This window comes from Anneissia japonica, unplaced genomic scaffold, assembly GCF_011630105.1.
Source record: "Anneissia japonica isolate Jap-2015-1 unplaced genomic scaffold, ASM1163010v1 scaffold9290_len831353_cov190, whole genome shotgun sequence".
NCBI lineage: Eukaryota > Metazoa > Echinodermata > Crinoidea > Comatulida > Comatulidae > Anneissia > Anneissia japonica.
In genome coordinates this window covers 340170-352362 of record NW_022745682.1, presented here as the reverse complement: position 1 = coordinate 352362, position 12193 = coordinate 340170, and the positions used below count along the sequence as shown (strand labels likewise).

General features: G+C 35.7%; 2 protein-coding genes across 3 annotated transcripts in view; one reads left to right on the top strand and one right to left on the bottom strand.

Annotated features, from left to right (window-relative positions):
• The window catches only part of LOC117120006 (cap-specific mRNA (nucleoside-2'-O-)-methyltransferase 2-like), a 16448-nt gene extending 16063 nt beyond the window's left edge, over positions 1 to 385 (bottom strand). Inside the window, exon 1 of one of the 2 annotated variants that reach the window (XM_033264991.1) lies at positions 244 to 385. The gene's annotated coding sequence lies outside the window, so the exon portion shown is untranslated. The remainder of the gene's footprint in view (positions 1 to 243) is intronic. The other variant, XM_033264992.1, reaches the window with a different exon arrangement.
• Positions 386 to 2497: 2112 nt separating this feature from the next.
• On the top strand, positions 2498 to 11988 carry LOC117120015 (serine--tRNA ligase-like). The gene is made up of 15 exons (XM_033265015.1): positions 2498 to 2973; positions 3497 to 3598; positions 3842 to 3919; positions 4172 to 4246; positions 4998 to 5104; positions 5517 to 5664; positions 5890 to 5925; positions 6579 to 6645; positions 7003 to 7048; positions 7460 to 7497; positions 7821 to 7974; positions 9085 to 9178; positions 9421 to 9534; positions 10389 to 10454; positions 11360 to 11988. Exons 1-15 carry the CDS (start codon positions 2617 to 2619, stop codon positions 11420 to 11422), a joined length of 1545 nt encoding a protein of 514 aa, XP_033120906.1. The 5' UTR covers positions 2498 to 2616; the 3' UTR covers positions 11423 to 11988.
• Positions 11989 to 12193: the final 205 nt, after the last annotated feature.

Below are 12193 nucleotides of genomic sequence, written 5' to 3'. Positions count from 1 at the left end.
ACATAGGCCCTAGCCTACATCTTAAACTAGGGCCTAGGCCACCTACCTAGGCCTAGCCTAGGCCTACACAGAACAGCATAATGATATAGGCCTAGGCCTATATGGCCAATCCAATCCAATATCATCACATCGTCATCGAATTCAGTATAGGCCTAGGCCTAGGCCTACTACTTTAATATTCCATCCGGGCACTAATGAACTTTAGTACTGTAACACTTCTATCTTCAAAAATTATCTTTTTACCTACTGTGCGCTGCTAACAATCTCTTACGATTCTTTTTCATCCAGTTTTCTCACTAATTACACCAGTTTTTAGCATTTTATTTCTAAAAACAACGTTCTTTCCCAGCGATTCATGACGATAGCGACTCGCGATGCTTGTTTATAAATAATTAATTGCCAGGTTGTTATCCAATTTTAAGGACAGCTCTGTTCGTTGCCAGGTTTTTTTTTTCCCATTTTGTCAATTAAAGCGATGCCTTTTCATAAATTGTTATTTGTATTTTTATCTGTATTGTTTATATTGTTGTTCCGGTACAGTACAATATTAATAATGACATATTACATTTAGCTGCATTCACATCGAATTCCCATCAGAAATTGTTTTTGTGTGACCGATTCTTTTAGGACCATACTTTAGTCAACAACCGTCACGTCACAGGGCCCTCCGTCGGGGAGATCTGCCCCACCCCCCGGGGAGAAAAAGCACAATTCGTCGGGGAGAAAAAAAAGTATATGTATTTTCTACATATTAGTAGACTATAAAGTCGATATAAGCCTTTGAAACTCCTAAATTGTCAAAATATTCCGGGGATTCCAGGGGAGGATTTAGGGGGCCCCCGGCCCGCCCCCACCCCCTTTTGGGAGGTCAAAAAAGAAAAAAGAAAGAAAAAAAAGAAAGAAAAAGAAAAAATGATAGCCCAGAATGCCTCAAATGTTATTTTCTGGCGTACGTCTAGAACACAAAGATTTCGCGGAGGCATGCCCCCGGACCCCCTAGGACATTGTTGTCTCGTCGGCCCAAATTTCGCCCCCCCCTTTTTGGACATCTCTGGATCCGCCCCTGGATTCGCCCCCAGGACCACTTTCGAAACCTTTTAATCGAAGCTCGGCCACGCCCACTTTGCTTTCGTCGAGGAAATCTGACCCCTCGTCGGGGCATCGGCCCCCTCGTCGGGGACCTCGGCCATCACTCCCCCCTCCCGTCTGACAAATGCTGGCGCCACCCCTGGATCTGTCCCTCGATCCCACTGAGGCCCTGGGCGGCCCCACACCCCCAACCAGTAGAGAGAGAGAATTATATTCATATATTCATTTTATCTTTTATTTCGGAATATAGGCCTATATAAGTTAAACGATCTATATGTAATAACTTATTGGACATGTATGATGTAGCCAGTTATGCTTTCTTTTTTTTTAGAACGGCAAATAATTGATATAAAATTTCCCATCAGAAACCTCCCAAAGACTACCATTCCACCCACCCCCACCCCTAGACCCCAACAAAATGTTCAGAGTAACGTAATGTCGATTAAGAATAACCGTGTATTAAACGGAAAATAACGTGATGTAAATGGGCGGATCAAAGAAAATTTTGACGGGGTGGAAGGTGGGGTGGGGGGCACGGCATGTAATATAGCATTATTCTTGTGGATCCGCACCTGAATTTTAAATGAGAATAATGTATGTCGATTGAGAACTGCAGCATGTTGATTGAGAACTGCAGGTTTATTGAGAACTGCAGCATGTTGAATTGAGAACAACAGCATGTCGATTCAGAATAAACATAATGTAAAATGAGAATTATCATGTAAAATGAGAATAACGTAATGTCGATTGAGAACAACAGAATGTAGATTGTGAATACAGCATGTGGATTGAGAACTGCAGCATGTCGATTGAGAACCGCAGCATGTCGATTGAGAACCGCAGCATGTCGATTGAGAACTGCAGCATGTCGATTGAGAATAACAGCAAGTCATTTGAGAACAACGTAACGTCGAATGAGAACCACAGCATGTCGATTGAGAACTGCAGCATGTCGAATAGAGAATAACGTAACGTCGATTGAGAACAACAGCATGTCGATTGAGAACACATAATGTAAAATGAGAATTGCATGATGTAAAATGAGAATAACGTAATGTCAATTGAGAACAACGTAATGCTGATTGAGAACAACAGCATGTCGATTGAGAACTGAATGTCGATTGAGAATAACAGAATGATGAAACATCAATATAGAAGGCAGTAACGGCGCTCCATATATTATCGAGGGTTCACATTCAACTTTAGCCCAGGCTTCCTAAATAGAAACTTATATTTTAGTCATTTTAAATGCCTCCAAGATTGCTTGTATTACTGGCCTACATGGTAATGTTATATAATTTCAATTAAAGAAAATATTACATAAGTAGTTTTTGTAATCCAAAAATTAATTAAATATATTTATATTTAATTTTTAATTATGTATTTATAAGAGAGCGAAATATGGCGGACACTGTAAGGGGAGCGTGTTGTTGTAGTTGGACGAACATTATTTGACGAAATTTAATGGATGTCTTAACATAATCGTATTAATAATTATTATACTTCTTATTCATGTTATAGCGTAATATGTCACTTAATAATATTTTAAGGTTTGGCTGTTTTCAAGTAAATGTTTATATAGGAATTGCAAGGCCTGGCTTAGCCGGTTGCGTTAGGCGACATTTCCGACAACATGCAGGTAGTAGTGGGCCTAGTAGACCCATACATACTAGGCATACCCGTAGGCCTAGGCTTGCTTTGGTGACTGGCAACAAGAAGATGCATTATTCGACGTCGTTGTTTACAACAGCAACTGAGTCTGAAAGGGTGCCGTTTGTTATGAAGCCAGAGTTTGACTTTCATAAATTATTTCATGAAGATAATGTGGTTTACCTGAAAGAAAGCATTTTGAAGAGGAAGTTACGTGTAGATTTGAATAAAATAGTAAGTCAATCAAAAGTCTAAAAAAATGGCATTGTCTCTCGCAAGTGACAACAGCCTGCTTTTTTTTAAATCAATTTATTTCTGTATCAAAAAAAAAAAAAAAAAACAGCAGCCAATGGCTGAAATTTTTTTTATTGTATTTATTATGAATTGTTAAATACTGTGTGTTTAAGAGAATTTCTAGAAAAAAATATATTTGCGTACAACACTCATGAAGATATGACTTTTAGTTAGTTACGCACCGCTGCAACTCCATTGTTTGTCATCACTTTAAGACGTCTAACGATTCATATGAAAAGGCGAATTTGTACAATTCCTGAAAAATTTATACTGTCCCTGGTATTCTGGTTTTGTGCTACTGATGCGAATAGGCAAAAAAAAAAAAAAAAAAAAATTAATAATCACAAAAATGTGTCAAAAGTGTATCACAGACGCTCGTTATCCAGTAAAAACCCTGCTGGGAACAATATTTTTTCTCTGCAAAGATAATTATAAAAAATGTTTTCTTTCTATTTTATTACAGATGTACCTTTGGGAGAGAGTAAAAGATGTTGAAGAAAACATGAATTTCTTGCAAACAAGGAGGGAAAGTTTAAAGGAAGAAGGAAAGAACTTCAACAGACAGGTAGATATTTAGGAAGCCATCTAAAATCCCAGGTTGCCATATCGGTTGTACTTCCGACTCTCAACCTTACAGTTACACTACAGTGTGTTGAAACCTATGCTACCTACAGGCATTTATAATGTGCCTCTTCCTTGCGGTTATAAAGTGCAGTTGCAAATTATGGGTTGAGTGACCAGGTGCATTTAAGCATTTTTTTTTTGTGTGTGTTAATATTTCTATGTTGTGTGTATTTTGTTATTTCAGAAAAGTGCTTCTCAGGAAGTGAAAATGCAGTTTCGCACAGAAGGAAAGCGTATTCGAGAAAACTTGAAAAAGGCCACAGTACGTTAAAAGCTACTTCAAATTTTCTAGATTATCTTAATCACATGCTCAGTCCATTTAGCTGTTACTGCAGCTTGCTCTACTCCGCTTCTTAGCTCCAACCCCTCTAGTTGGGCTTGTCTACTGAGCCCCCAAACATTTGTCTTGCAGATCCAAACACTATACCTAAAACTGCTCAATCTATTGAGATTTTTTTTTTATGGTAATTAATGATGAAAAAACAGTATAATGTTATGCCCTTATTTCTTGCAGGCATTGTATAATTCATTATCACAAGAACTCTACCTCTCAGTACTTCAACTGCCAAATATCCTACATCCAGAAACTGTAAGTAGCTATTTATATTTATACATAATAACTAATATTACTTCATCAGGTAGATTAAATTCTAAACTGGCCAGGTGAGTGAATGGATGCCTGTTTGAGTGCATACCAGTTGTACTCTTTTAAACATATTGTTTTCATCTATATGTTTTTGTTAAGTGTTTATTACTGGTTAAATAGTTTCATCTGGTTTCCAATATGCAAGTTCCATAGAGATATTTAAAAAAAATTAAACCAATACTCACTGTTTTTTGTGAATGACAGTTTTGCTATACTGACACTAACAATTAGTCTTAGCCCAAATGTCAGTAAGGCAGGAACACAATTAAAAAGATGGCTAGTGAATCTCCCAAAAATGCCACTTACCACTCAAGAGAATACTGTGTCAGCTATTAAGGGCAATTGTGCAATCACTAAGCCAAAGCACCCGATTGAGGAATTAATTGTGGCTACAGAATCAGCCTGCAGTTTAGTCCCATTCATTTAGATAAGAAATTTCTCTATGGAAATTGCGCATTGTCCTTATACAGATGAGATGATTCCTGTGTGCAATATTACCCATATGCATTTAAAAAAATGAGGTACACTCTTTGGAAAAATGTAGGGGAGTGCCACCTGGTGTACTGACACATTCACCACCAAATAAAGCTGTTATACTATAGAATGTGCTATGTCACAATCCACAAACTGTACCTGATGATGACTTTTGTGCATTGAATTTAAAACAAACATTTTAAATGGTTTCATTTTTAAGCCTTCTGAAGAAGAGGTCAAAGTTATAGAAGTCCATGGAAGTAAAGCAGATACCATGCCAATAAAACATGTGCCTTATGGAATAGAGAATGGCCTCCTAAGCATCAAGTAAGTAATAAAATTGGATTAGAAATATACACGTTTTTGTTAAGTCTAAGTAAGTAAAACGAGATAAAAAAATTTCTACCATGCCAAACTGCAAAATGTTCATGTTTCATGTAGCACATTAGATTTTCCATCATAGCAGATTTTTTTGTGTTGCCTAAACACATTGTGCCATGAACCAGGGATATCCTGTTTGAAGTCCTTTTCCAAAAATATTTTTACACCAGCAAAACCATGAGTTAGCAGGTTCTCAAGCCAACGCCAATGTAAGTTGTTGCAGTACCTCTGCCCAACTGCTTGACCAATCCACTCGCTCAGCTATGTTGCATATTGTCGATGACTTATATTGTTTTCAATTTCAAGGGCAATAATGCCAGAACTCCAATATTAATTGTGATTATTTTGTTGTTTATAGCCACGACATTGTAAATCCGGGGATGTGTTACTTGCATGGTAAGGCGGCTTGGCTGCAGATGGCACTCTTGTGGTGGATGAGCAATGCTTTGATGGACAGAGGCTTCATGAGGTTCTCAAGTCCAGACATGTACAAACCTGTAGCATTGGTATGTAAATATGTTGTAACCTTTAACCTTTATTTTTTTTTTAGTTTGTGCTTAAAATTGAAATAAAAAGACTACCTCGAAAATAAACTTAAACCCCCTGATGCTGCCACTGTCAAAAAGGCAAGCATTTTACCCACCAAACTACAGCCAAGTTTAAAGACGTTAGATTTTATGTCTAATAAAATCAGATTACTGTTGTAATTTTGATTTTTTTTTTTTTTTTAGGAAGCAGTTTGTGTGGATGTTACAGATCCAGAGCAGGTAACATAAATTACCTTCAATTTCAATTGAATTTTGTAAACCTAAGTGGGTAGCTGATATATTTGATACATTTACTATTTGAAACTGTAAATGTTAATTTAACATTCTATTACAATTATTTTTCTTAATGATAGTTTTATTAAAAAACTGAGACAATATAACCGTGGTGTACCAAAATTTAAATTATTATTTATTGTTTTTTTGCCATGCAAACAAATCACAGCGCTTCATCTATACAACTCAAGATACAAATGATACACTGTATGTTCTAGAAGGTATTGTTGGTGGATGTAGAGATCACTCTTACCACCTAACTTCTCATTGGATGAAGAATTACTGTAGATCAGTGCTTTCCAAACTGCGACTCAAAAATGAGCTGCCAATATTTTCAGTGGGTTACGGAAGTGTTTCTGTAAAAAAATTGATAATCATGTTTATTCTGTCACTGAAAGAAGACAAAACAACATAAATGACTATAAGAGAAGAGAACTTATCAATGTTCTGACAAGGTGGGTCAGCGGTGTAAGGCCAATAACCGAAGTGGTTCCCCAGGAAGAAAGTTTGGAAGCACTGCTATAAACAACACTGTACTTCTTTTAATGACCTTTGAAAAGGTTTTTACTACAACATCTACATTGTAATTGTCTCTTCAGGTATTTTCAGTTCTTACAAGTGAAAGTAATCTGTACCTTACTGGTGTGTCTTCTGCTGTGTTTTCAGGTAAGTGTGGGAAAAATTTGGTTTGAATCTACAAATCCTTGATGTTTCCCAATGATGAACAAACAACCCCACTACCTAAGACTGATAGCGTTACATTCTTACTCATTGGTCAAATAAAACAGTCAGGAATTAATAGAGGGGAATATTCCATTTCAAGCATTTGGGGTCACTTTCATTTTCCATTTTAAGGTTTCATTTGTAGTTGTCTTTGCTACTCAATTATGTTGTTTTCGTTTTTTAAGTAAACAAATCATATGAATCAAATGTCAATAGAGTTTAGTTAAATGTTTAAGATAGCCTGATGCTGATATTATTATTATATATTTTATTTATTATGTGAGATTTTTCTTCCTCCAGGTTACTACATGATGTCTGTGATTGAGAATGCTGACCTACCTCAAAGGTGTGTTAAGCCATGTTCACATTGGCCAAACTTGCTAGTTCAACTAAATTAGATCACTCCCAGAAAAATTGACTGGTTTGTTCAATGTGGACAGCGGCACTTCATGTTACATGACAATATTGATTACTATTTTATTCAGTGACGGATGAATTGAAGGACGAATAGAGGAAAGCCATGAAAGCAAGAAGGAAGGAATGATGGATGGATGAATAAAAGATGAAAAGAAACAAGGATGGAATAATTGATAAATAGATTTATGGATGAATAAATAAATGAATAAATAAATAGAAGGAAAGATGGATGGATTCAAGAAAGGATAGATGGGGTGTTAAGTTGATGAATTGAAATAGAAAGAATGGATGTATGCAAGCAAATTGATAGATGTTACAAGGTGTGTTGTTTTTCTTTCAGGTCCTTTTCAGTTGGAACTCACTATGATGCTTCTAAAGGTATATTGTGAGTTGTTAGATTAAATTTTTCAATGTAGTATATATACAATTTGATTCCTACTCTTACTAAGGTACACAAATATTAACTATACATTGTTTTGTCGTTAATACTTAGAGATGTCATAAGACAACTTTCGTTTTCCAGTTGTGCTGTACTGTACATAGGAAAAAATCATTTTACTAACTTACAATTAACTCTCTAAACAGTATTTCACAATTTATTACAAACAATACATGATATAAGTAACTTTCTCATTTGACTTCATAGCAACCTTTGATATTCATAAGGATTATATTTTTTGGACTATATTTGTCTCTTTCAGAATCCCAGTCTTTTTTAGGCCTACCCACCATAATGCAAAGAAGCCAGATTGAGATAAGTTGTCTATGCCACGCAAGCAGTGAGAGTGATTCTGTATTTCACCAGACCACTGACATGCTGCTAGATCTGTATTCACAACTCCCAGTGCAGTTAAGGTGAGTGTCAATAATTCTCTTAACACTCTGACCGCCAGGGGTTTGAAAAAATAGTATCAGCCACCGCCAGACATTTTAGCGAATTATAACATTTTTCCGAAGCTCGTTGTGAGTGCACATGTGATCAGACTGACATGTAATGAATATTACAAGAACTACAAACATCTTAGCTTTACAATGGTACCAAACACTTTATTCTAATCACAATCTGTGACCCGTAACAGTAAAATAAAAATGACGCACCTTTGGAGATTTACGCACTTTCACACAACGAAGCTGATATAATCGCGATTTCATAAAGAAACAAATGAAATGAGTGAAAACAAGTGAAATACCTACAGTCCAGACTGAATATAGTGTTCAACTTATTAGTACATGTCGGTAATTACCCCATTTATCGGATTACGTTAAAAAATCTGAAACACGAAGATCTCTGTGTTTGGCGGTCAAGCGTTGTGTTACCAAACACAGATCTCCCTCACAGATCTTGATGTCAGTATTAGTGAGAGCTGCTAAACTGGTGGTAGCCACTGTTTTTGAGATGAGACATTTAAGCTGTTGGTACCGTATGCATTATGGCCCGTGTGCACGTTGAAGAATACAGTACACTATTCGGAAGGGAGTAGGGGATTGTCTCCCGGTGTACTGCCCAGTCACCACCAGAAGGACCCCACTAGGAATAAGTCTTCTTCAAACTTTCGTGGGTTATACATGGTGTTTACACCGAATAAGTTCATCCATCCATCAATCCAACATCAGCAACAGCCACAGCATCATTGTCCTTACCATTGTTTTCATCAGAAAGTTGATTGGTGCATTTTTAGTACTATGGTTATAACATTACACAGTTTTATAGTCAGAAGTCTGCGTCATAGTCATGTTAATCATCGTCATTATGGTTATGATGATTATGGTGACATCATCAACATTATCATTAGCAGCAACAGCAACAGTCTCCTTACCAACAAGTTGTTTGGTACATTTGTAGTAGTACTGTATAATTATGACATTAACACAATTAGATAATGTAATAATAACTACACAATATATGACTTGATTGCTTTTCATTACATGTTTAATTTTCTTTAATATCCATTCTGTTTTCACTAGACTTGTTGAGGTTGGCACCAAAGATCTCCTTCCTAGTATGTACAGAAAGCAAGCAATTCAGTTATTGTTGCCTTCAACACAAGAATATTATGAGGTAAAGCAAAGGATTTGATCTCAAACATATTTTTTAAACTACATTTTTTACTTGTGTGAGGTATTTGGTGAGGTTGAAATGGATTATTCTTGCGATCATGAAATTTGACCACTATATTCGTATGCTATTGGTATTTGGAATGGTACCTTCCAAAAAGTAGTACTTATCCTGTGATCTTGTTCAAGCTTAGTTCAACTCATTTTGTCTGGTGCTGTGATTTACTGTACTTTTCTATACTTTAGGTTGCTTGTGTCTATAACTGTACTGATTATATCAGTAGACGCCTAAAGATAAGATACCCAGCTGATCCTACCCAAAGAGCAGCTCAGAGTAGGAAGAGAGTACATGCACATACGGTAAGAACTCACTTATTGTAAGCTAGAACATGTACACAGTAAGATGTTCTTCTTTACTGTGGCTTAATACAGCATTCTGCAAAATTTTTACTTCACAGCCTACTTTAGATTCTAGGTACCAAGTCTAGGCCCAGCCACGCCAAGGACCAACATACCAAAATGTGTCAAGAAGTTCTGATCAGTAAAATTACCTCCATGTTCTTACAATATACAGTAATTTAACTTAATTTTATGTTCTATTAGTTACAAAATTGTGTATAACTGCCTTTTTCTATATACCAATAAGGCAGTTTTACAAAAACGAATTTTTGATTTTTTTTTCTGGGCGACTTTGTGGTCCTCCAAAAATGTTTTGGACCCAAAATTGAGCAGTGGCCCATATTTTGCTGACCGTCGGCCTAGTACATACACATGTACATACAGTTTACCCTCCAATTCGAGACAGCAGTTGGAACCCAAAATGTGGGGTGGTTTCTGGTTTGGGATTTTGCTGTGTGTTAAAAGATTGAAGATTGTTAGGTGGGACTTTAAAAGTGTGTTCTTGATTTAGAGTGTCTCGGAATTAGAGGGGTCTCGAATTGGATGAACAATTCTTTACTTTCTTTGTCATAGGCTGTTAAATTGGCTGATAAATTTACGGATTTTCCTATTAAACATTTTATAAAATCAGCTAAAATTTAATTGTTTAAATCTGTGTCTTGGGAAAATAACTACATTGATTCTTTGAAATGAGCAATTTAATATTTTAAAGTAAATTTATGTGAGTTCTTTAGGAATACACTACAAACATATTGAAATATGCTTTATTTCATTATGATTTTGACTAAATCATTGCTACAAATCTCTACCCCAAGATTCACGGGACAGCAGTTAATGTACCTGTTCTCCTGGCTGTGTTGTTGGAAACTTGCCAAACTGAGGTAAGGTTGCTTACACTGCACAGGCTAACGACAACTGTTGGAAATTCATTATCTGACAATTAACATTACCAGCATTAACATTTTCAACACCTGTGGTAAAAGGTGTAAAATAGGATATGACAGATCATAATCAATCACAATCAATCTATCAATCAATCAGTCAATTGGTCTTTCAGTCAGTCAGTCACTTGAATCAGTCTATTTAGTTGATTTATTCAATTAATTGGATTAAAGCAGTCACTCAATTCAATCAAGCACATCAGCATTTACTTAGCCCTTGTCCCATGTATCTAGCATATTCCATTACAAATTTTAATATACCTTAAAATTATAAATCTCACATAATGGATAAGACTGAAAGTTCTGTTCTAAACACCTAAAATATGGAACGTATGCATTCAAAACTTACTTACTTAGCAATAATAGAACCATATTAAACACATTAATACACATTATGTAAACATCAAAAGTTGTTACATGCTGTAAATACTCCAAATTTATAACTTTAATGGTTTTACCCAAAGTTATGAAGGCGTCACTGAGGAGCTTTTTTTTTTTTTATAGATATATGGTGCATTTTAAATTCTAAACCCTTTAAAATATTCCAATGTAAAAATCAAGTCAACTGTGACAATTTATCTTGGGCTAGATTGTATTGTAAAAAGTTTAAGTTAAAAAAAAATATTTATGGGTGCACCTCAGTACCATGGCTTATACTGAAGCCCAGTCTTCCCTATCAGATTAACTGTTCTCCAGCACTGAACACTACCACTACTACTACTGCTACTACTACTACAACTGCTACTACTACTACTGCTGCTACTTCTATTAGGACAATTATTTGTTTCTTTTATTGTCAAACTGAATATAATCTTATGTTTTTTTCCCGTTTCTTTCAATTTTAGGATCAAAATCTTGCAATACCAACTGTCCTGACAGATTTTCTCCCTAAAATATTTTCATCTTGACGATTGGCTCGTCAAGTTAATAGGCCTAGATGTTGAATATGAAGCAGTACTTTGAAAGAACACTGCTAGAGCATGGGGCTTTGTGTATCAACATATCTTCGTTCAGTGCATTCCTCTGCTCTATCATACTTAGCCAAAGGCACATGATATAGTATACTACATAAAAGGGATTGCAAAATATGATGAAAATGTGCTCAGTTTTTTAATAATGCAGATTCCATCAGAGGTAGGGAGAGGGCCCCGACTGAGAACTTTGCAGAAAATTGTGGCAATGGCAGAATCATATCTGTGTTGGAATTAACCATGTATGTAGAGAAATTTCAACAACAATTGTTGCAACCTACCGTCATTCATCAGAGAGAATGCATCCATCTCAGGTTGTGAACACAAGATCTATTAGAGTAGTCTCATAGATTTATAGTACCTATGTGCTATTCATATAGTAGGTTTATATTGTATTTATTTTGTATATCCATGTCAATACCAAAAACATTTCTACGGTATATTATATGCTACATCTGTAGCAGATTTTGTTTTTAAAGTGTAATAAATAATAAAGATCATTACATTGTGATTTATTTTTGTTAATGTTTGTCAACCCCTGTTACTACAATCAGGCATGGAGAAGGTATTAAAATGATTTTAATACTTCCACAGAATAGCATAGTCACCAATCAACATATTCCAGTAATATGGCATACTGAAGATTATAGTGACTGCTAGAAGTAAAATCTTTTTTTTTTTTTTTTTATCTCTGATTAGGAGCTCTAA